This window comes from Phascolarctos cinereus, unplaced genomic scaffold (assembly GCF_003287225.1).
Source record: "Phascolarctos cinereus isolate Bilbo 61053 unplaced genomic scaffold, phaCin_HiC Scaffold_2;HRSCAF=192, whole genome shotgun sequence".
NCBI lineage: Eukaryota > Metazoa > Chordata > Mammalia > Diprotodontia > Phascolarctidae > Phascolarctos > Phascolarctos cinereus.
The window spans coordinates 230,915,283-230,941,310 of NW_027555625.1; the positions used below are offsets into that span (position 1 = coordinate 230,915,283).

Sequence of the window (26,028 nt, forward strand, 5' to 3'; positions counted from 1 at the left end):
TTGGGGCTGGGGAAAGAATTTTATATAAACAAACAAGTGTTTAAGAAGTACTTCTAATTAATTACTTAATCATCAGTAACTTTAAGGGATATAAATAGCCTTAGAGATCAGAAAACCAGTTTAGACATTGGAAATAGCAAGGAAATGGAATTTATTTAGTCTTCGTATCCAAATCTCTCATTGATCATTGTGATTTGAATATGATGGTTGAACATCAGAACTGAGGATCCTATGAGCTGTGTTTCCATCTTCGCCTAAATTACTCAGTCATCGGCTTAGTCCGTTTTCTTCCTATCCCTAGTGGACTAAGGAATATCTACTTCTGTTCTGTCCTCTGATTTCTTATGCATATGGAATAATCCTGTATTATTCACATTGCCATTTCTTATTTGAATGGCATTTTCTTGACTGATTACATTTATTGTTTGATTTGAAAATTGAGAAATTTAACCACTCTGCTTTGAAGTTTGAAGAGGGAGCTTTTTTTTGCTTGTTTGTTTGTTTCCTGGCAGCAATGTGAATTCTCTTAATCATTGCTTTGTATTCAGAGTTTGTTCTGAACAGTTTTATGTTATTTCCTGAATTGTGATATTTGGACTTTTTTGTCATCTTTTGGGAGATCTATAATCTTTAAATTATCTCTTTGTATCCAGTCTGTAAGGTCCATTGCTTTGGCTTGTCTAGAAGTTTTATATTTATATATATATTTATGTGTGTGTGTGTGTATATATTTATTTTTATTTTTAAAATTTATTTTTAGGCAGTTGGGGTTAAGTGACTTGCCCAGGGTGACACAGCTAATAAGTGTCACGTGTTTGGTCTGAGGTCGGATTTGAACTCAGGTCCTCCTGAATTCAGGGCCGGTGCTCTATCTACTATGCCACTTAGCTGCCCATCTCTGTGTGTGTGTGTGTGTGTGTGTCTGTGTGTGTGTGTGTGTGTATGTATGTATGTGTGTTTGTTTGTTTAATGTTGACATTTTCGTATTTTTGTGCCTCAAATCTGTTATGCCCTCTCTCTCAGAGATGAAAACTTTTGGAGAAATTTTCCATCATGTATTCAGTTTTTCCTGCTGTGATATTTTTAAATTCTTCATTGAGAACACTGATTTCCAGCCCAAATTCATTACTGGTTTCCTTTTTTTTTTTTTAAAGCGGTTGGGGTTAAGTGACTTTTCCAGGGTCACACAGCTAATAAGTGTCAAGTGTTTGGTCTGAGGCCAGATTTGAACTCAGGTCCTCCTGACTTCAGGGCCAGTGCTGTATCCACTGAACCACCTAGCTGCCCCACTGGTTTCCTCTTTTAAGACAAGTTCTTAACCTAGGTCCAAGAACTTTTTAGAAAAACTTTTTTTTAATAACTATTTCGGTATAATGGATTACCCCATCTGTAAAATGGAGATAATAATAACACCTATCAGCAAGATATTGTTAAGGATCATATAAGATAATATGTGAAGTGCTATATGAATGCTAATTATTATTGCCATCACAATTATTTTATTGATTTACTTTGTAAACCAGTAGTTTACTATGTATTTTATTTTATCCATTTAGAAGCATCCAAGACAGGGGTCCATTGGCTTCATTAGACTATCAAATAGATCCACAGCCCACCAAAAAAGTTAAGATCCGGGGCAGTTAGGTGGCACAGTGGATAGAGCCCTGGCCCTGGGGTCAGGAGGACCTGAGCTCAAATCCAGCCCCAGACACATAACATTCACTAGCTGTGTGACTCTGGGCAAGTCACTTAACCCCAAATGCCTCACCCAAAAATAAATAAATTAAATAAAAGAAAAGTTAAGATCCCCTGTTTTAAGAGTTTTGTTTATCTTTTTTGAATCATTGTGCAATTTCTTGCTGTTGTGTGATTTCTGAGAAGCCGGGAGGATTCCCTTCCATTAGATAGTATTGAGCCATTTTTTTTCATATTATAATACTTGTTCAAAGTGCTATCGTTTCTCTTAAGGTTTTACTTATTCTTCCTTATGTTTTACTTTCTTCCTGTTGGTTTATCCACTTGGGCTAAGTTTTTATTTTATGCTTTTTCTCTTGATCTTTTGGTCTTTTAGCTGGTATTTCCCATCACTTGCATCTGAGACTGCTCTTCACTCTTTGATCCTTCCCCCTTCAGTTGCTGCATAGATCCATAAAGCTGAGGTGCCGGCTGTACTTTCATTTCTTTGGAGAATATCCTGATGTACTAGTCTGGGTTCTCTGCCCTGAATAATCTGGGGTGAAGAAAGACTAGCCTCAGCCAGGTTTCAGTCACCTTTCTCACAAACTTGATACTTATTTCCCTCTAGCCTGTGGTGCTCAGCACTGATGCTTTTTGTCTGTTTGAGTCTTCTATTCCTCTCCACTCTCCCTTCCCCTTTGTTCCTCCATTGTCCCTTTCTTTTATGGGATTGGGAAATGAATGTGTGCCACCTGTTGGGTTGACTCAGGGTTCAGGATGCCTATATCTAACCCTGAGATAAAGATCTGTGAATTTACCTCTGCTTGTAAACCTGTGCTAGGTATATGGATTGGGTGTGGAAGTACTGAATGGAAGCTCTTTATATTAGAATTCTTTCATGTTATTTCATGATGCATTTACCTTGTACTGGTTTTCTGTCTTTATAGATTCTGAACCCAACTCAACTCTAATTATTTTCATGAAGGAGTTCCAATGATAGGAAATATGTGATGTGTTAAGAAAATAGCTTATAAGGGTACTTCAGCTAAAACTCCCCTAAGTTAAAAAAAATTTAAAAACTCCTTCATTTCTCTGTATCTTATGGTTAAAGAATAAATAATAATAATGAACACATCACAAAGTACCTTTACTTTGAGGTTTGAAATTGGAGCAATTTGTAGAAAGCAACTATTCTGCTATCTTTCTGGTCAAGGAATTCTCACCTTATTAAATTCCAGTGAATGCAAAAACTAAAGGCAAACCTTAGTACACTTGATTTTTGCCAGACTGGGTACTAATGTTGCTCTGTGACATGATCTCATCATCCAAATGGGTCTTGGCATTGTGAGTATAGATTTCTGAAAGCTTAGCTATCCTCATGGTATCAGATCTTATTGACCATTCCTACAATCTCATGTCTCCTCTTACTTGCTAGGATAAAATAGAAGGGAGGCAAAGCTAAGTCTTGTCTCATAAAAAACGTATACACTTGTGTTCACGTAAGGCTTTGGTTTAGGACTTTAAGTTATTATCTATATCCATTTGCAGTAGACGTAATGAGTTACATATATAGCAGCAGAATGTTTGATGTTGGTTGTATGTACAGATATTTCGTCAGCTCTTTTGTGGATGGTGTAGAACTGTAGATAGTTGGCTTCGATGTGAACAAACCAAAAAGTTCACAATCTGCATTTTCCTGGTAAGTGTAGGTTTTTCTACAGAGTTCTGAGGTCAAGTCATGTACACAATTTCACAACAAAAAATAGTTCTGAGTATCCAGAAATATGTGTTCTGGAATTCTAAGATAATGAAATATCACAACATCCCAAGTATCAGGATACTGTGTGAAGAAATATTGACACATGAATCTAAAACACTAATGGCTTAAAAGTGGTTTTTTTTGTTTGTTTTAGATTAGGTGCCAGACATTAGCTCTGTGAATGACATAGTTATGATGTTCTGCAGTTTGCTGTTTTGATAAGTGTAGAGAACCTAAGATCTAAGATTAAATTTCTCTAAAGGGAAAAAAGTCCCATATGTCTTGGTAGTGGATTAAAAAAAACCCAAAAACACAAAACCGTGCTATTTTGGTGTCTTCTTAAGCTTTATTCTTTCTTGAAACAGAGTACCAACCATCAGTCTGTTTAATCTTGTCTTCCTTGTAACCCATATTGTAAAAATTTTAAGTTAAGTCTAAAAAAAGGTCGGACATTGTCTGCTGCACATATCTAATGTAACTACTTTTTTTTTCCCTCCTCCTTTCCTAGATGAAATTAAAGCAGAGCTAGAAAAGCAAAGGTAAGCTATGGGGCTTAGCTGCTGTTATCTGTTGTTAATTATGTAGGAGAAGTGACTTGTCCAAGGTTACACAGCAAGTTAGTCCTAGAGCTGGAAATAAACTCCATGTCTCCCTGCCTCCCACTTCAGTTCTCTCCCCTGCTTCTCACATATATGGAAAATAGAGTGAAGATCTTACAGTAGTCTTTACACTTTTTTCGTAATACTTGGTGGGTAGTAACTACTATACAAATAATGGGTTATTAGGTTACTGAACTTGGAGGACAATCAGGATAACCTTAATGCTAATATTTTAGCTTTTTCTGACTTGGTCTTCTCAGAGTTATATTGCCTTAGGCATATAGAAAGCTTACATATGTGGAAATCCTTTCTTAATAATGATGTTAGTCCATCTCTTTCTAGCAGTATAACCATGACAAATGCTAAGATTCAATATAGAAAGATAGTTATATTAGCTAAAAAGGAACCTTGCCTGCTGCTTGTGATACTTGTGTGTTCCCTAATGCAGGGGTTTGTTTAAATTTTTAATTATCTGGGTCACAGATGCTAGTTTGTAGTCATATTTAGTTTGAAAACTGCCTTTAGAAAGGGTAGTTCTAAATATGGTTACAACTCTTATTTTCTTCCTTCTTTACCCTTTCTTTTGTTAAACCAGACCTGGGGCTGCCGCACCACCAAAAGCAAACTTCATCGAGGCTGACAAGTATTTCCTTCCGTTTGAACTAGCCTGTCAATCAAAATCTCCACGGGTGGTCAGTACATCACTAGACTGCTTGCAGGTATTGTATTTAAACTTGACTCTAGCATGAACTTTTAAGGACAGAAATTTTAAGTTTCAGAGACAGAGATTACCTATTGCATAAGAATATTAAGGGTACCCAGAATAATTTTGGAAGTAAAAGAGAAATAAATGGGTTTTTTTTCTGCTGAGGGTGATATGGATATAGTCTTTAGATTTTAAGTGAAGAGAGATCAGCTAGAATGGTGAAGTAGGAGGAAGGAGTACAGCCCAGCTTTCCTTCACATCTATTCCATAGAACCCTAGGAAACGCAACAGACCAAATCTTTTTCTTTTTCTTTTTTTGTAAGGCAGTTGAATTAAGTGACTTGCCCAGAGTCACAAAGCTAGGGAGTGTTATGTGTCTGAGGTTGGATGTGAACTCAGGTCCTCCTGAATCCAGGGCCGGTGATCTATCCACTGTACAACATACCCTAGAGTAGTATCTCAAACCAAAGAAAATCAAAGAAAAACACAGTGTAGGCAGTAGTTTAACTAGAATTCCTAGAAGAAATAAAGCAAGAGTTTAGGAAAGAATTTTAAAGTTATTTTATAAGTGAAATGAGAGTGCTAGAGGAAAGAAACAGAAAAGAAGTGAAGTTTATGGAGGAAAGACTTGGAGAAGAGAATTAACAGCATAGGACAAGAGTTATAAAACTTAACCCAGGCAGCAGGCTTCTTGAACATTAGAATGAACCAAAAAGTGATGCCATGAGACATCAGAAAATATTAAAACAAAATCGAAAGACTGAATAAATAGAAGAAAATGTAAGATAATGGAGTTCAAAAATAACTAACAAGGAAAATATATCAAGTGGAGATAATTTAAGAATTTTTAGACTGCCTGAAGGCTATGACCAATGAAAGAGGCTTCACATCGTATTTCAAGAAAACTGTCCGGATCTCTTAGAATCAAAGGGCAAAGTGGAAAATAGAAAGAATCCACTGATTGCCTCTTAAACCTTAAAATGAAGACCTTCAGGACCATTATAGATCAAATCTAAAACTTTCAGGTGAAAAAAAATGCTGCAGTTAGAAAGAACTAAAGTATTTTGTATCTTACAGTGAGAGTGGCACAAGATTTAGCCCCACAACTCTGAAGGATTGTAGAGCTTGGAATTCTAGAAGACAAAAGACAGAGGCTTACAACCAAAAATAGTTTATATAGCAAAACAATATAAGGCTGCAGGAGAAAAATGGATCCTTAATGAAATAAAGAGGACTTCCAAGCATTCCTGATGAAAAAGATCAGAGCTGAATAGAAACTTTGAAATAAAAATAAAAAAGGAGTCAAGATGAACATAAAAAGATAAATTAGTAAAGAGCTCAAAAAGGATGAAATATTTGCATTCTAATGGGGGTGGTGGTACATGTGTTTCCTCAGAACCTTATCATCAGAGTTCATAGAGGGAGTTAAATAAAACACATGAACTGGGAGAGGTTTTGTTAGGTTTTGATCATCTTAAAAGAAGAAAGGAAAAGGGGCAGGGGAAGGAATATACAAGAGGGAGAAGAAAGAGGGATTGAAATTATGTCATATAATCTGGGTGTGTTAATGGAAAACTATGTAAATAAGGGGAACAATTTGAGGGGAGTGGGTGACACCTTCATCTGAACTAGTTTAAAAATGGATGAATACACATATATAGTTGTATGTAGAAATATATTTCACTCAACAGGGAAACAGGAGAGACAGGTATTATTAGGGAGGAGAGAATAATGGAAGAATGGGTCATACGCAAAACAAACTGCAACCATGGAGAATGAACCTCAGAGAGATTTCTAAAAGGAGTGAAAAGATAAGAACCTGTCCCTTGACCCTGGATGAGTGAAAGAGTAGATAGTTACGGGAACAAAATGATTGCATCAAACCTAGAGCTCTGTTGCTAAACACAATTGTACTTACTACCCTCAGCTTCCTAGAGAGAATATGAAACAAAGGGAGGGAAACTTAAGAGAACAGAATGGAGTGAAATCCACAATTAATAATAATAAATGAATATGAATGGATTCATAGAAGTAAAAGAGGATGGCAAAATGGATTAGAAATCAGAATCAAACATTGTGTTTGTAAGAAACATATGTGAAACATAAAGGTTCATGTAAGTTTAAGTCAGGGGCTGGAGCAAAATCTTTTATGCTTCAGGTAAAGTGAAAAAGGCAAGAGTGGCCATAATGACCTCAGACAAGGCTATAGGAAAAAAAGGACTTTAAAATTAGAGAGAAAAAGAAACTACATTATACAGAAGAGTACCATAAATGATAAATTAGTATCAATGCCAAATCTATGCACCAACTGATACAGTTTCTAAGAACTTAAAGAAAAAGTTAAATAAATTACAGGAAGAAATAATAAAAGTATAATAGTGAGGGGACTCTGTGCAGACCTGTACAAATTTAATAATATTAAAAAAATAAACAAGTTAAGGACATGAATAGAATTTTAGAAAATTTAAATATGACAGACTTCTGGGGATTATTGAATGGGAATAGGAAGGAGTGTACATATTTGTAAGCTGTTTATGTCATCTTGACGCAAAGTGGCTGTGTATATAAACCACAGAAATGTTAAACACATCTTTTATGGACCACACGCAATAAAAATTCTATTCAATAAAAGGCTGCTGGAGAAACAAAGAATACATATTAATTGAATACTAAAGACAAATTTTTCCTAAAAAAATGGATCAAATCAGAAGTCAGTAAGTGTTTTTGAGTGCCTATTATGTGCAAGCAATTGTGCTGATTGTAGAAATAACAGTGAGTACAGCCAAAGTAGTCATTAGGAGAAAATTCATATCTTTATACATTTTCATTAATAAAAGAAAACAGATCAGTGAATTATGTAAACAACTTTAAAAACCAAGAAAACCAGTAAATCAAAAACCCTCAATGGAACATTGATATAAAAATTTCAAGTAAAATATTAGTAAGTAGGTTATAGCAGTATATCATTGAAGAATATACACTATGATAGAGATTGGGATAGCTGCAGGAAAATAGCTTATTCTGGTGCAAGGGTGTCTAACTCAAATAGAAATGGAAGCCACTAGACCATAAGGATATCGGGCTGCATATTAACTTAGAAAACCACACATTATTATTAACTGTGTTTTGTTGTATTTTATTTATTTTGTCAGGTATTTCTCAGTTACTTTTTAATCTGATTCAGGCCTCACTCAGGAGTGTTGTGGGTCATGTGTTTGACATCTGTGCACTGTTGGTGTAACTTTGAATTGATCTAGTTATTCTAGAAAGTAATTTGGAGCTATGCCCAGAAAGTTATCCAACTATGCATACCCTGTGACAAATCATCTCTGCTACTATTTGTTCTGTACCACAAAGAGATTACAAAGAAAGGAAAAGAACTCACATGTACACTAATATTCAAAGCAGCTCTTTTAGGAAACTAAGGGGGTGCCTATTAACTAGGGAATGGCTATCATGTGTTAATGTAAATTATGGTATATTAGTGTAGTGGATCACTATTGTGCTTTAAGAAATCACGTTCAGAGAAGACAAGGAAGACTTAAATGAAGAGTAAAATGAGCAAAACTAGGCAAACAGTATATACAATAATAATAGTATTGTGACACAAACAACTTTGAAGAAATTAAGAACTCTGATCAGAATAGTGACTATGATTCCAGAGAACGAAACCAGTTCAGGAATTTGATTTTTCTTGACCACGCATGTTTGTTACAAGAGTTTTCTTGTGCCATATCCACCCCTCCCCCATCCCACACTCCCATGTGGGGAATGGTGGGAGGAAAAGAAAATTTTTGTTAATTGAAAAATAATTAATTTGAAGAAATTTAAAGTAACAGCTTAGGCCAAAAAAGAACTTTTGGAGAAATTTGGTGTACCTACACAGAGTTTTTATTTCTTATTTCCTTTCTTGATGATATTAAAGATCATTATATCTCAAGTAGATTCATAGAATCTTAGTGCTAGAAGGAACTTGTATATTTTACAAATCAGAGAACTAAGGCCTAGAAACATTAAATGACTTGTTCAAGGTCATAGCTAGGAAGTGGTAGAGCCAGGATTAGAACTCACATCTCCTAAGAACTATGTCAGCTTTAGAGGATCACAAATCTTCTATTAGACAAACGACTTTAAAAAAAAAAGTCAAAGGAAAAAGGTTCAATAAAGGAAAAAATTTTGAGGACTCAAAAAGCCCCTCACACATCTTTATAAATATCATTATACTAAAGAACCTCCATAAAAGTGCTAGTTTAATGCCCTCTTAAGATGTAGCGATGACTGTCAGTTCCTGAAAGTTATGCCAATAGAATATAAACTCTAGTAGGTCCTACCAAATTGGATAGGCCCCAGGTATGGTCGCAGTGATGTCTGTTATCTGAAGACTAGCCTAGCTAATGAAATTCAGAGAAGCATAACTTGTGAAGATTGTCTACCTAATCATAGAATAGTTTCTGTTTGAATTAGTAGAGGGGCTAACCATACTGATAGAAATCACCAGTCTTCAAAGTATCAATATTTAAAGAAATTAACTGAGTGACTCTAGAAAGAGAGTCTCTAAGATGTGTAAGAAGTAAGAATTGGTGGCAGGTTTTCAAAAAAGTAACTCTGAAAACCAGAGTCCAAAAATTTATTCATAAATTTTAATTCTTTTGCTGTGTGGTTCCCTTTATGAGCTTATAATAAGGGAAGAATTCTTTAGTACCATGCTTTAGTTCATCTTTTATCCAGTATGAAGCAGCTTATCTCTGTAGAAATCTTCTAAGGCACTGGTGCAGAAGAGTGACCTCCACAAAATTTTAATTTGGAGATATAGATTTGAAAACATAATCTTGTTGATCAAACAACCATCTTGATCTTCTGGCTTTTGGCAGTAGTCCTGAGTGCTCTTTTGCCATTGGAGTATGGTACTTGTGAGGGAGATGGAATAGATTTTTGGCTTCTGTGAATATATAATCCGCACGAGTTCTTTGGTTAGTATCCGAAATATTATTTTCTGTGGGACTAACATTTTTATGATTGATTGTGGCAGAAGAAACACTGGGTACTTCTAGGAATACAGATTAAAGGTAAAATTTTCCTTTATTTGGCTTTTGAAAAATCAGTTAGAATATTAACAGGTAGAGCTCAGGGGAAAGGGCATTCCACGCATAGCAAAAATAACTCAAATTTCTATGGTGCCTAAGGGTTTATAAAACACTTTGCCCCTTACACCTCTGTGGAGTAGGTGGTACAAGTATTATCCTCATTTTAACGATGAGAAAACTGAGGTTCAAGAAGTTAATTGACTTGCCCCATGGTCCATATTCTTGTTGGAACCATATGGAAACCTAGGTTTCCAGACTCCCCATTCCAGTGTTCTTTCCATTCTACCACATAGATAGTGGAAGCAAAGTTTCAGGGACAGGAGGGTGGAGAAACTGTTTAGCTGAAGTGTAAATATGGAAAGGAATATTGGGAGATAATCTGGGAAAAGTCAGCAGTACCAATTTCTGGATTTACTCAGATTGCAAGCAGCTTAAAGGAGTTTGAAATTTAGTAGGGAGAGGGGAGCCATTGAAGGTTTTCTAGTCCTGGGATAATGTGTTTATACTGTGGATTAGGAAGATGAATCTGGTAACTTACGAAGGAAAAGTCAGAGAAGAATTCAGAGGCCAGGAGACTATTGGGGAATTGTAGTAGTATTCCAGGTAAGATATGATGAGGGTCTGAACTAGGGTAGTGGTGTTGGGAGTAGAAAGGAAAGATTTCGTTTTCCCCCAGAAACCCTTTATTTTATAATATCTTTTTACCAGATGCTTTCATAAGGTTGAGTCATGATCTTATTTATAGAATCACAGAGACTCAGTTGAAAGGAACCTTACAGGTCATCTGTCCAATCCACACTTGAATAGGAGTCGTCTGAGCTATGGACTTCATTGTAGAAGCAGTCTTCTCTGTCTTTGTTCCTAAGGATCTTTGGCTTTTCTTAATTTTTAAAAAAAATATTTAAATTCAAAAGAGTTGACCAAGAAACAGAATGATGAAACTGATGTTTCCTCAGTGGGTGAGATAACTGAGGAGGCAGTCTACCCAAGCCTCTTTTGCCTTGACAAGCTGACATTGCAGCTTTTGCCTTAGCATAGCTTGTTGTACCAAAGGCCTTCTGTAGGGTAATTTACTTGCATTCTTCTCTTTGTGGCTGTAATCATCTTATGTCCAGACCTGCTGAGAGGCTGGCCCTTTATCCACTTGTTCTCTGGTGTCAGCAGAGAAGGGCCAGAAAATTAAGTGCAGGAATTGATGCTTTACTATAACTTTAGGGCTAATGGGTAAAAGTTACAGGGAGACAAATTTTAATGCAATAATAATAGCTGACTTAAGATCAGATCTCACTGTTGTGTATGTAAAGAGCTACCTCTGTTAAGCTGTGTAGCAAATACTGCCTTTTTACAAAGCTTGCAAATTTTTAACACTGAAGAGAATGTAAGACTCCTAGAGCTGACCAGGGATAGGGGGACACCCAGACTAAGACAGTCAGCAAACATTGATTTAGGTGCCTGCTATAGGCCAGCAATTATACAGTGATAGAGACGCGGACAGTCCTAGTCTTTAAGGAACTTATATTCTCACCAGAGGAGACATAATAGACATTTATAGGTATATGCAAAATTTATATGTTAACTTTGAGGGGAGGGCACTGGCTACTGGGATTTGGAGAGACTTCATATAGGAGGTGGCATTTCAATTGAGCCTTGAAGGGAAACTAGGGGTTGTAAAAGGTGAAGGTGAAGAGGGAATGCAGGCCACACGTGCGAAGGTATGGAGATAGGAAGTTGAGAGTAAAGATAGAGCAGTAGAAAGGTTCTAAGGCAGCCTTGGAGACCACCCACAGTTAAGAAGTATGATATGGGGGAGGGCAGCTAGGTGCCACAATGGATAGCACACTGGCCCTGGAGTCAGGAGGACCTGAGTTCAAATCCAGTCTCAGTCACTTGATACTTACTAGCTGTGTAGGCCTCACCAAAAAAAAAAAATGTGATATGGGTGATGAGCCAGTGAGGGGATACTAAGGCAGGTACATAAAACAGGAATCCCATCCGCCGTATTGTGAATGAAGCCTCTGCTTAAAAACTGTCAGCAACGGGCAACTCACCACTAGGGTGAATGGAAAGAAGGGGGTGTAGGTGAGAGATGTTCTGGAATCAGTGCTGCAGTGGCAGTTCATTACGTTTTGGGGTTTTAATTTTTTTCATTAGAAAAGAAGTTTTTCATCCTCATGCCTCTTTATAATTTTTCTGCTCACTGGTCCTGGTTTGCTCTCTAGAACCAACAGAGCAAGTTTAACGAATCATCTTATGTGTGTATGTATGTGACAATTATCATGTCCTTCTCTAAGTTTTCTTTTCTTCAAATTAATCGTCCCTAAATCCTTTAACTTATCCTTGGATGGCATTGTTTCTAGGCTCTGACACATCTTAGTTGCCTTCTTTTAGATGAACTACAGCTTGTAAATACCCTTGCTAAAGTATGGGGGCCCAGAATCAGACAGTACTGTGGATGGCAGATGTGGCATCATCTCCCTTATTCTGGATGCTGGACCACTATTAATGAAGCCAAGGTGCAGTTAGCTTTTTAAAGCTATAATAACAGAAGTCCAGTGTCCAGATAGAGTTGGAAAGTCATTCTTCCCTTTAACACACACACACACGCACACACACACACACACACACACACACACACACATGCATACATCAAGAGAGTGGCGATCCCAGTGGATTGGAGTTGAGTAGTACATTGTTTGAACTCTCTTCTCTTACTAAGGTAAAGTACTGCTTCTTCCAGCTGTTTCACTTTCTACTGTTTTCCCTTTAGTAATCTATTATCCTTCTTCTCAAATGGTGGTGTTTTTGCAACTTTAAAAGGGGCAAGGGCTAAGAAGAAATTTCAGTACCTTGTAGTTTATCATTTATCTGAATTTGGTGCTGCAGTCCAGTGGTGTACTGTATAGAGTTAGAAATTTATCTTCATTGGGTTGGCTGTGGAAAAGTGTCACAAACACGAATTAGTAAGCAGAATACCTTTTTTGTAGTCCTTCATGGAGAACTCCAGGCCATTATAGGACTAAGTATTACAGATAAAAGCAGTCAATTTCTGAAAGACCATCTTCTATACAAATAATTTCCTGATGCAAATTTAGCATTTTTCATAATGAATTTATATGTTGCAATATTACCTTGGTAATCAAGGTAATAGACTCTAGTCATCCAGGCATAAACAGGGCAGACTTGATCTTCTCAGAGCTGCTGCATTTTATAAGGTAACGATTCTAGTCTTGTTCTTGGGAGTCTATTTCATTTAAAGACCTTGAATATTGGTTGTCCTGTGTTTCACTGTGTCCATCTAGAAAACAAGAAACTTCTCTAATATATATGTATATATGTATGTATCTTCTCTTTGCATTTAGAAACTCATTGCATATGGGCACATTACTGGAAATGCTCCAGACAGTGGAGCCCCAGGAAAGCGCCTGATTGACCGGATAGTTGAAACTGTTTGCAATTGCTTCCAGGGCCCTCAGACTGATGAAGGGGTGCAATTACAAATAATTAAGGTATTATTTATTTATTTATTTCTGAATTTATTTTCTGTTTGTTTATCTCTGGTTCTTAAGTGAGTGTGCTGTTTTCTTTGGAGGTTTGCATTTTTAATTTACCACGTAGTTGGCTTAGTTAGAAGAAAGTAAATTAGTCACTGAACGGAAACAGAAGAATTCAGTATTACTTAAACCACTGCCCTCTTTAAATTGTTAAACATTACAGTTTCTTAGTGTGCAATTTAATTTAGTTGTTCAACAACATTTATTAAGCATGTGTGCAGAATAATAAACTAGACTGGTAGATATAAAGTTTACCTAAGACATAGCAGCCCTCATGGAATTTATATTAAATGATGTATGTGAATAATTATAATACACAATATTAAATTATAAATGTAGGTGTAGAACATTACCATGTAAGGTTCAAAAGGGAAGGTAATTTAAATGAGAAAAGTAGAACCAGAATTTTTGTTTTGTTTTAAAACTTGATAGCCCCACTAGTACAAGTTAGAATTGGCCTATGAATTAAGGATTATGAGGCAGCTTCTCTTGTCTTTTTCCCTTGAGAAAGCTTTCCAATCTACCATTTCTCAAGGGGCACTTATCAGTAATTTCCCATTTTCCCACCCTCCATTTTTACTGCTAGAATAGTTTGTTATGCAACATTACCAACTGTGGTTGATTGCAAATAGATTCAGAGATTGGTATGCTGAAGTTCCATATCTTAACACTTAAATTTTTTGCTCTTTAAGGAAAGGTCTAGTACTAGGATAACTGTTACACTTCTTCTAAAGCAGGGATTTTCAACTTAAAGGACTTGAACATGTTTTTTTGGGGGGGATTTTTAAAAATTAATTATCTAATTAATTTTTAGTTTTCAACATTCACTTCCACAAGATTTTGAGTTGCAGATTTTCTACCCATCTCTCACCTTCCCCCAATCTGCCCTCTTTTCTATTACCCCTCCCCTTCTCCTTATATTTTCATGTAGGGCAGGATATATTTCTATACCCCTTTGCCTAGAAATCTTATTTCCCAGTTGCATGTAAAAACAATTTTTAACATTCACTTTTAAAACTTTGAGTTCCAAATTCTCTCCCTTCTTCCCTCTCCCACCCACCTTCATTGAGAAGGCAAGCAATTCAATATAGGTTATACGTGTGCAGTCATGCAAAACACTTCTATAATAATCATGTTGTGAAAGACTAACTATATTTCCCTCTATCCTGTCCTCCCCTGTTTTTTTCTGTTCTCTCCTTTAACCCTGTCCCTCCTCAAAAGTTTGAACATGTTTTTTAAAAAGTATTTTGATAATGTATTTCAATATAATTAGTTTCCTTGGAAATCCTATATATTTTATACATTATTCTGAGAAGTCCATAAATTTCCCCAGATTATTAAAGGAGTCCATGCCACACAAAAAGTTTAAAAATCACTGTTGTAAACCTAAACAAGAAACTAAAGAAACAATTGTAGAAAAGTGGGGAACTGACTTCCTCTGGGATGTGCGTATTTTATAATTAATATAGGTTAGCTCAGTTGTGTCGAATTTTAGCTTCTAGGTAGAGGGTTTGTTTAACACTTAATACTGTGTTCAGAAATTCAGCTGTCTTTAAGTTCAGTTAAATTTTAATTTATAATTCTAAATAAATTTGTCATAATGGATTTAATAAGTACAGATTAAATGCTATCACTGAAAACAGTTCATTCTTGGTATATTGTACTTTTAAAATTTGCTTAACCATCTTTTTCTTAAGCTTTTCTCAAAAATAATTAAAAATGGTAAGGAAATGGATTTACCCTTGGGAGACCCTCAGTACATGGCACAAAATATAAATCAATGGAAAATGTGTGTTTTTTCTGTTTTAGGCACTTCTTACTGCAGTGACTTCCCCACATATTGAAATTCATGAAGGCACAATACTTCAGACAGTTAGGACATGTTACAACATCTATCTGGCAAGTAAAAATCTCATTAATCAGACAACTGCCAAGGCCACTCTCACTCAGATGTTGAATGTCATTTTTACCCGAATGGAGAACCAAGCGGTAGGTTGTCATTTCAGTTACATAATTGGGGGTTGAGGGTGTGTGTAAACAGACCCCCAAAATGTTTGATTTTAGCCTGCGTGCATGGCCAGGCCTCGTGTGTTGCACCACTATCATTTCTCCCTTATAGAAATACCTCTGCTTCTGCTGATGAAACACAGATGGAAAATTAGCCATACATTTCTAGACATGGCTAATGTGTTGAGTTGTTTTGCTTATTTCTGTTATCAATGGAAGGGTTTTATGAGGAAAGTGGAAAATTACCTTGATGTAAGTAGGGGAGGAGGAAGGATCTTCTGTATTGGCTTTCTGTACTGTCTTAAAAACTTTTTTGGTTTTTATCAGTCAGAAGAAACTTTAAGATAGGCTATGATATGTTTCCTTAATGTCTTCATAGTAATAATTCACATTTACAAAGTGTTCTTTTTGCAATTCCTGGGTGAGGAAGGTGGGGTCTAGGTTGTTATCCTCATTTTACTGAGGCCAAGATATGAAGTTCCAAGCTGAAGGTTATATCACTAGTAGGTGGTGGAATCAAGGGTTGGGGTCTTCTGGCTCCACTTCGGTCCAGAGCTCTTTGCCTGCTTTTCCTTAAGAGCACATCATCACTTTACTCTGGAATGTTGCATGCAAACTTGTTTTATTTGGAGGAATGCAAGTCTGTGAATTGTTGAGGAAGTTTTATTTTCTCTTACATTTTGTTATTTCTGTTGATAACTTAAGTATCTACTTTTCCTTTTTTTCTCATTGTTTCATGCATGCAATCTCTAATTCTCTTTAAATACATTAGACACCAAACTTTGGATGAACTATACTGTCAATAGAATGCAAATTAGAATGAATGCAGAAGAGCAGAGAATTCTGAATTCAGATGAGGAAGAAAGTATAATTAAGGGAGAAAGTGTGTCAGGCTACACGTGTGCTTCATTTGGTAGAGATTTCATGGAAGAATGTAACCTCCAAACTGGTTTTTGAAGGAAGGGATTATCTGGGTTGAATCTTGCTCTTATTTGGCTTTTAGATACAGGAGGCCAGAGAATTAGAAAAAGCAACTCATCCCAAACCCCAGTCTCCTGTGCTTCAGGCTGTGGCAGGATCCCCAAAGTTTAACCGGTTAAAGCACAACCAGCTACCGAGCAAAACATCAACTCCTGAAAGAAGTGACTTAATGAATGGTGAACACCAGCGGAGGGGTTCTCATGAAGAGAGGCTAGAAAATGGAGAAGCTCAACTAGAGGGAGGCCCTGCTTTGTCAGGTATATCCCAGGTTGTCTGCTTTCTGATTGTATTGAAAAGAAATCTTGTATTTGAATGTAAAATGAGATATCACAGTAATGAGTGAAACCACTTGGAATTCAGGTAAATATCACCATAGATCTTCCTTTGTTGGACCTTGTTCTCAACATCCTTCCCTTTTTCATAGTTAGAGGCATGAGGGAACACAACATGGTTGTGTTTAGGTTCCACAGACATGGAACCTAAAATATTAGAAGAATCCTAGATGATCAATTGGGAAATATTTATAAAGCACCTATAATGTGTAAGTCACTATGCCACACACAGATAAATGACACAATCCTTGTTGTCAGGAATCTTATAATCTGATAAGTGGGGAGGATATAAAGCATATACAGAAATAAATGTAATACAGAAGGCTTATGAAAAGTTTGGGGGCAAATGTGATACTTTATCTGAGGGAGTCAGTGATTTCATAGAGAGGATGGTTGAATTGTACCTTGCACTTATTTCTCAATCCTTTCCAATTTCTCTACTCAAATTAAGTTCTTAAAGGTGTGTAGTGATTTCTTAAATACTACATCTAAGCTTTCCTTGTTGATCTCTCTGCCTTTCTTGATATTATTGAATACTTCCTTCTCTTGGATGCTTTTTGTTTCCTTGGCGTTCATGATACTTTTCACTTACAGTTCTCTTAACAATCTGCCTGTTTTTTTTAGTTTCCTTTGCTAGATAATTATCCATCTCCTGCCACCTAAATGTATATATCCCCCCCACAGCTCAGTCCTGGGTCTTCTCTGTTCTTTTTCTCCAGATTCCTTCCTTTGGATCATATCATTAGCTTCCATGGCTTCAATTATCTCTACATTGATAATTTTGAAATTTGTCTGTATAGCTCTAATTTCTTTCCTGAGCTACCATCCCAAATCTCTGGTGCCCTACTGGGCATCTCAGTTATACCTCTTGGCACCAGTTTGAAGCAGTGCTTTTTGTCAGGTTCATAGGATTTTTTTCTTAAAATGAATAGAATAATTGATCAAGTTCTCCTACCCATTTTAATTCCTACATTTGGTGGCAGGCATTTCTCCAGAGAGGTGATTCTGTGATAAATCAGCATTCATGCTAGGGGAGGAAAAAAAAGATCCATACACAAAATTTTAACATCCAAATGAAATTTATTGAAGATTATATTCCTTACAGCCAACAGAGCTCTTAGTAGATTGGGTTGGGAGGTTGGAGTAGATAGCAGCTCACATAAATAGCTTCCTAGTTTCCCCCTTTTTTGTACAGGAAAGATTCCCATGTTTAATGTGTGTTGGTTTTCCTAGCTTCTGAGGGGGTTTCAGGGCAGTGATTCATGGGGAAGCCAAGGACATGAAAAGCAGGCCCTTATCCCTAAGAGTCACATTCTCTCTCATCTTCTTTTCTTTGCAGGTCTTGATACTGTTGACCACTTCCTTTTTGTTCCCTTTGTTTTCAAGACATTCCCTCCTAATTCCCCTACCTGTCTGACTATTCCTTCTTAGTCTCTTTTACTAAATAATCACACATACACGGTCGACTTCCCACCACCCCAACCCCTAGCTGTCTCCAGCCATTCTTAATCCTCAGTTAGCTACAGAGAATATCCTTCAATTCCACTCTCCAACCTGTGCTTTGGATTCTTTGAGAATTGTAGATGGGATATGAAGGAGGAAGAACGGGAAGACAGAAAATGAGTTTGACTTACCTTGTGGTTGACTTTTGTGCCTGTTTTTGAAGATATGGCTAAATCTTAAGGACTTTGATTGAACTTGAGACACATTCTCATATTCCATGGGCCCACTGTAGGTGATCATGAGCTCACAAAGAACAAAGATGTCAAAATTATAGTTTGTACCCTGAATTTCTGATTTAGTTCTAGACTCTATAGCATGCCATGAGTACGATGAACAGATTATCATTCACTCAGGAGTTTTTGTTCAGTGCGTCATATACTAGAGTATCTTGTTTCTATGAGATAGGATAGCAGGCAAGTAGAGGGGCATGGGGGGTTGAAATAGGCTATAACACATCATTTTTATTTATATTTCCTACTGGTATGTCAAACTCAATATGTCTAAAGTAATTCCTCATCTTTCTACTTAAACCTGCCCTTCCAGTAAGTTTCCTTATTTATGTTGTGGGAACCATCATCCTTCTGTCACCCAAAGCATGAGTCTCCCTTTTCTTCTATATTCAATCCATTTCCTGTTGATTTTGCTTCCCTGGTATTTCTCATAATCACTCCTTTCTCTCATTTCAAGTTCTTATTACCCCCCCACCCGAACTAGTCCCCATGTGACCTCTCCAGTCCATCTTTAGCAGACATGCCAAAATAATTTTCCTAATGTCTACATCTGAGTCATTACTCTGCTCAGAAACCTTCCGTGATTCCCTGTTGTCTCTTAGTGCCTCAGCCAGACATTTTAAGGCCCTCTGTAATCTGACTCACGCTTATATTTCTTTCTGATTTTTAAAAATTTAAGTTTAATTTTTTAAAAACCCTACTTTTTCACATTGCTTTCATTTCCCAATGACTATTTATTTTCTAAAATAACAATAGTCAGCATTTATATAATGCCTTCTTTGTTCCAGGTACTAAGCTAAGCTCTTTACCAATATTGTCCCATTTGCAACAGCCTAAGAAATAGGTGATATTATTATCCTTGTTTTGTAGTTGAGAAAAACTAGGCAAACAGAGGTTAAGTAATTTTCCTCAGGTTATATGGCTCATGTCTGAGACTGGGTTTGAACTCAGGTCTTCCTGACTCCAGGCCCAGGACCCTATGCACTGTGCTCCCAGCGGCCTCTATAGGGGCCTCCTTTTTAACAAAGAAGTATAGTTAAGTGAAACAGATCAGCACATTGATCATACCTGATAACACATGTGTTATTTTGAACCTTTAGTCTGCCTGTCTCCCTAGAGGCCAGAGGCATGCTTTTACTGTCAGGGCTTTGAAGTCACAATTGGTCATTGCACTGCCCAGAGTTTTGTTGTAGTCGTTTAATGTTGTTTTCCTCAGCCTTTTTGTTGTCATTGTGTAAACTGTTTTCCTGAGTTTGCTTTACTTCACTCTGTATCATGCAAGTCTTCCCTCATATCCCTTAGTTCTTAGTACTCTTTCATTCCCCAACTTTCTTTTTTCCTAGGGTATTTTTTTTTGCTTCCATATCTCATATTCTCTTTACTTTGAGTTACATTTCTCTGTGTACATCTTCTGCCCCAGCAGCAGGATATAAGCCCTCCAAGGGCAGAGACACACTTGTTTTTGCCTTCTGCTCTTCCCCTTCTCCCCTGGCTCAGGTCTTAGAATAATATCATGTCCATACGGCTAGCAGAACATGTTGAAATCAGATTATAAAAGACCAGGAATGTCAGGTTTAGGATTCACACTTCATTTGGTAAGCATTGGAGACCTTTAAACATAACCTCATTTTACAAAGAAGAAAAGTTAGACCCAAAGAGGGGAAGTGATTTGAATGTTGTCATATTGGTAACAAGTAACAGAACTAAAACTTGAACCCTGCCTCCTGAGTTCGAGTCCCCGGCTCTTTTCATGTGATTGTATCACCTGTCTTTCTCAGGGAACAAAACTCAGAAGGACAGAATGGTACATAGAATATTGTACTTGGCATCAAAAGACCCTTTTATTGGGCAGCTAGGTGGTGCACTAGATAGAGCTCTGGACTTGGCGTCAGGAGGACCCAAGTTCAAATCCAGCCTCAGATTCTTGATACTTACTAGCTGTGTGACTTTGGGCAAGTCACTTCCCCCTCTGAGCAATGGCTTCCTCATCTATAAAATGGGAGTTATGGTACAGTTATCCCTTCCACATCTCGGGAGTTAGGGGATCAGCATTCCCCATGATCTGGAAAAGCTACATAAAATTTTTTGACCCTCCCTTTGTACCAGAGAACAAGTCTGAATTTTTTTCTTTTTCTTTTATGGGGTATTTACAGTACCTTATTGTAAAATTTAGGTTAAGTATTTGGTCATAGGCTCTGTGTTATCTGTAGCTTCTGTAAAACTCCCCGAAAATTCCCATTTAATTTCTTAGGCCAGCCTGATATATCAAAACCATGATGGAGAAAATCACGATGTGGAAGGGATAACTGTACTTGTACTGTCTGCCTGCCAGTATTTTTGTGAGACTCAAAGGACATAATATATGTAAAGTACTTTTCAGTTTATACATCTTAACTGTTATTACTATTAATGTAGTTAGTGTGCTGTAGTCACCAACTTTTTTTGATGTCTGAACTGTGCTTGGAATGCTTCTTGACTCCTTTCTCTTTTCATTTAATCAAAAGCATTTATTTAAGTACATGCTAGATGTGTTAAATGTTGGCATTACGAAAGCAAGACTGTCCCTGACCTCATGAAGTTTATGTTCTGTTCATGGGAGACACGCACATACACCCATATATATATATATATATATATACACATACACACATTGTTATTTTTTGGAGAAAAGCCCTAACCTCTAGGAGAACTGGGAAAGGTTCCATGTATGTAATGAAGAAAGCCAGGAATTCCAAGAGGCAGAAGTGAAAAGAGGAATCCATTCCAGGAATGAAGGACAGCCAATGCAAAGGCATGGAGATAAGAGCTAGGGCATCATACATGAGTAACAGCAAGAAGACTGATTTGTTTATACTTTAGAATGTGTGACAGTTGATCTGTAATAGACTGGAGAGGTAGGATGGGTCCAGCTTTCCATTAATTGGCCAGCAGAGGAGTTTATATTTGATGCAAGAGGTAATAGAGGGCCACTGAAGTTTTTTGAGTGGAGATGGAGAATGATACATTAAGAAAATCATTTTGATGGCACTGACGAGGGATTGGAGTGGAGAGAGACTTAAGGCTGAAAGAACAGGTAAGGTTCTGTGTATGAAGTAGTGTGTGTGAAGAGAAAGAGATGTATGTGAGAGATGTCATGGAGGTAAAGATGACAAGATTTGGCAACTGAATAGATAATGTGAATTGAGAGAAGGTGAGGAGTGTAGTATTACACCGAAGGGGGCAAACCTGTGTTAATGGAAGGATAGTGGTACCTGACAGTCAGTCAGTCAAAAAACATCTATAAGGTACCTACAGTGTGCCAGGCACTGTGCTAACTGCTAAGTGTCCTTGACAGTAATAGAGAAGTTCTCAAAATATAGAAGTGAATTTTTGGAGGGGAGACCCGAGTTCTTTGGACATTTTGAGTTTGAGATGCCTATGGGACATTTAGTTCAAAATGTTCAGTAAGCAGTTATTGATGTGGGACTGGAGCTCAGGAAAGAAATGAGGGCTAAAAAATACATATATCTGGGAGTCATGTTCATGAAGATGGTAATTAAATTAATGGGAGTCAATAAGGTCACTATTCTTGTCAACTATTACTCTGGCTTCTGAATTGGACAACTTCTTTATTCATGGATTCTTGATTTCTTTTTGCCCAATTTAAAGAACATACCAGATAATAAATATTTTGAAGTGGATGAAAAGTAGATATGTATGGTTTTGGATTAAGTTAACATAAAATTATGTATTTGGAAATTTTGTTTTTCTTTGTGATCACTTGTGTGAAATTTGGACCTAAAATTAAGACTTTTAAAGAATCTTCGTTTTTGTCTCTGCGAAACTACAGTCAATTTTCAACTTTTGTGCCAGGTAAAGTGCCTAGAAGATGATGTGAATGTCAAAAATGTGAATGTTGATACATTCAACTTATGGGAAATAGAGGTTTAGGTTTCTGCAAACTCCAAAAAATTGTAATCTTTCGCTAGAGATTGCTGAAAATACATTTTTCTGCACACAGTTCTTTATAACAAAACAGTGAATTCTGATAATATACCCTTTCTGGAATGGATTCATGAACGCTTTTATGAATATTTTCCTCCTTTTTGCAGATATAACAATTTGATAATTTGTTTACACCATACTTGAAGTCAACAATGACTGCAGACATTCTGGCACAAAGTTTATCCAGTACCTTTATTTTTCTCACTAAGCTGCATTACTCACTTTGCATACTTGGCCTTAGAGCCCAGAGGACTTACACTACACTTTGCAGCTGTAGGGTGAACAAGACCAGTGAAGTGCCTAGGATACCAGCTGTTCCACAACCTTGCCTGCATCGAACTTCTCATTTTTTTCCCCTCTACCGTGCATAGCCGTGAATGTGTGCACTTGCCAACTCGAAAGTGAAAATGAAGTTGCTAATAAAATCATGCAAATGCTTGCAGTTTTGAAAATCAAACTCAAGAATGTTGAGAAGTGACTGTGCTTCCTTTTCCTGCCCAAATAGTATCTTATGGTCCCTAAGTAATAGAATGCTAGAGTTAACTCAGTCTCCTTATTTTAGTAGTAAGATAACTGAGATTTGGAGAAATGAAGTAATTTTACTTCTGATTAGTGGCAGAGCTGATACTGAAATTTAGCTCACTTGATTCACCCATGTCCAACAGTGATTTTTTTTTTCTTTTTTCTTTTGGCCAGGCAGTTGGGATTAAGTGACTTGGCCGGGGTCACATAACTAGTAAATGTCAGGTGTCTGGTCTGAGACCGGATTTGGACCCAGGTGATTTTCTAAAGCTAATTTTCTTCAAGATAGCTCAAGGTCTTCTTTTTCCATGAGACTTTTCCTGGTCCCTTCTGTCTGCTAGTGTTTTTAACCTTTAACTCCTAAAAGTTTACCTTATATCTGCATTGTGTGTGTTTTGTATAAACCTGTATATGTATATGCTGTCTCTCCTGTTTTAAAATGTAAGCTCTTTGAGGCCAGGGACTTTTCCCTTTTGTCATTGTGCCCCCAGCATCTGGTATAGTGTCTGATTTACAGAAGGTGCTTAATAAATGCTTACTGCTTGGTTAATTGCACTTATGTCTTATAATATCAGTTTTCCCTTAAGTACTCACAAATCATTCTTAATCGTATGTTGAATGAATGCAAAAGTATTTATTTTCTAGAACATACTTATTACATTTCTAGAATTTTGCTCGGAATGAAAGTCAAACTCACAAGGCTATTTGAAGAATTCATCTTCTCCTTTTTGAAAAATAGAACTCGTCTATAGTCATGAAATAACTTCTCCATATCCCACAGTACGAGTCATTATAAATTTATAACATGCAAAATTTAAGGTGTGTGTCTATGTAGATACCCCCACAGATAGATGGATGGATGGATGGATGGATGGAGATTTAAATATATACACCCACATACCTCACAGAAAAGGGGAAATTCAATAGGATATGAATAGATATGATTTAGTGGTGTTTAGGTTTCAGAGGCAGTATATTCAAATGATATAGAATTTTGTAGATATATGCTTTAAGTGATATTCTCTGTAGCACTTGATCCATTTTATCTTCTAAGGAGTTTCTTTAAAAGGAACAATAATGTCCTTTACCTTTTTGCCCCCTTGTATCTTTCCTGGAAATCTTTGGGCATGTAGGTTCTGAGGAAACTCTTATTGAAGGAGCTCATGAAGTGGTGAAGGGCATCTTAGAAGATGTAGTAACATCTGCTGTTAAAGGTAAATGGGAAAAAAAAAAGGTAAATGAATGTCTTACATACATGTTAGTGTGGGTGGGCTTTTTTCTTTTCTTTTTTTTTTTTCAGTTAAGTTGCAAAACCTTTCCCTTGGAACCCAAAAATTATAAACTTGTTTTTCAGTAACTTTGATCTCACCAACATTTGAGAGAGGACCACCTGTATGATAAGACATCTAGCCATCAGCTGTTTTAACAGTGTCAGAAGATGTCATTGGGTATTAGAATGCTTTCCATTTGTGACAATAAAGTGCCTCTCATTGCAACACTTGCAGAGTTTTTCCTGTTTTCTGGTGCCAGTCACTGATAGTGATAGGTGTGGGGAGGGCATAAAGCTAGTAGATTATGTAACAAGGAGTCCTTTAGTCCCCGTTTGACTACCGAATCCTCTTTGTACCCTGAAACTCTAAACTTCAGTTTCCTTACCCCAGCATATTGAGAAGGCTGCTCTTGATAGGTTTTTTTTTGATTCCTTTTAACTTTAAAATGGTTCTGTGTAGTGAACTCTTTTAGATAAAGGGTTTTTTTCAATTGCAGATATTGATTTTGTGGTGTTATGCATTCTTGTTTTAAGAAGCCACAGGAAAACATGGTATGTTGGAAACTGAGAGAGTCCTGGGAGAATTGGAGACCAAGGACCTTACTTCTAGTGCAATTGATGAAAACTCCCAAACCAATGGAATTGCAGATGATAGGCAGTCATTATCATCAGCTGATAATCTGGTATGAGATTTTGATATGGTGATAACTATTTTGCATAGCCAAGTTTAATATTTTTATATTCCTTTTTTAATGAAACTTCGTCTGAAGTAGTTCGTATGTGACATGACATTGCAAGAGCAGAGGTGATGTTGGGGTCTTGAAGGTCCCATTGATGCAGGCACTAACTTTAACAGCCTCTATCAAGTTGAAAAGACTGTGAGGACAGGTCTGGGGGTAGGCTATATGTCTCTAATCTAAAGACCAGTAGAGCCACTTGACCATCAGGTGATAAATATTTTTTTAGCCCCAGATGCTCACAACAGCCACCTTTTAAGACTGGGATGGCTTATACCCTGGGTTGGTGAAGGGAGTACCTTTATCAGATACACAGATCCTTTAAGTTGAAGTGAGCTTTTTTTATACAAAATAAAATTGAAATAAAAATAAACATCAAGCTCCAGTTGAATTTCAGCCAAATAATAATTACAAGGTTTAGTAGTTTAGATTCCATTTTCTAAACCCCTAGAAAGTCTCCACTCTGTGTAAGGCACTGTGTAAGTGTCCAAGATATAAAAAAAGAAAATGGTTTCTGTACAGGGCCTTACATGCTACTGAAATATACCACAAGTGCAGCAGTTAGTAAAGACCAAGTAAATAGAGGAGGGAGAGAACAATAACAGCTGGGAAATTTAGGAAAGCCTTCATTTAGGAGGCACACCCTACCAGTAGTTATGATTTCTAAGAGTTACAGATGAGGGAGCTCATTCCAGACAGCCTATGTAAAGATATAAAGGTAGAATGCGCAAGTTCAGGGAACACCTGAACCAAGACCAATTTTTTTTTTGTAGTAGAGTATATGAAAGCAAAAATATAAAATACATTTAGATAGGTTGGAACCAGATTGTTAATGCTTTTAAATTCCAGACTCATGAGGAGTTGGTACTTTATTCTGTTTTTAATAGTATTTCATTTTTTCCCAATTATATATAAAGACAATTTTTAACCTTTTTTTTTTTGAAGTTTTGAGCTCCAGATTTTCTCCATCCCTCACCTCCCCCCCAAAGATGGTAATCAATTTTATATAGGTAATATATGTGCAGTCATATAAAACATGTCCATATTAAACATGTTAAGAAAGAAGACCAAAAGGGGGGAAAACAC

General features: G+C 36.8%; 1 protein-coding gene across 2 annotated transcripts in view; it reads left to right on the forward strand.

The window, feature by feature from the left end:
- Positions 1–26,028, forward strand: part of ARFGEF2 (ARF guanine nucleotide exchange factor 2) — a 108,460-nt gene that overhangs the window by 21,391 nt on the left and 61,041 nt on the right. The window contains exons 2-8 of one of the 2 annotated variants that reach the window (XM_020984169.2): positions 3,945–3,975; positions 4,631–4,754; positions 13,185–13,331; positions 15,186–15,365; positions 16,387–16,621; positions 24,069–24,149; positions 24,740–24,888. In XM_020984169.2, the coding sequence (XP_020839828.1) occupies positions 3,945–3,975; positions 4,631–4,754; positions 13,185–13,331; positions 15,186–15,365; positions 16,387–16,621; positions 24,069–24,149; positions 24,740–24,888 (947 nt within the window). The remainder of the gene's footprint in view (positions 1–3,944; positions 3,976–4,630; positions 4,755–13,184; positions 13,332–15,185; positions 15,366–16,386; positions 16,622–24,068; positions 24,150–24,739; positions 24,889–26,028) is intronic. The other variant, XM_078149862.1, reaches the window with a different exon arrangement.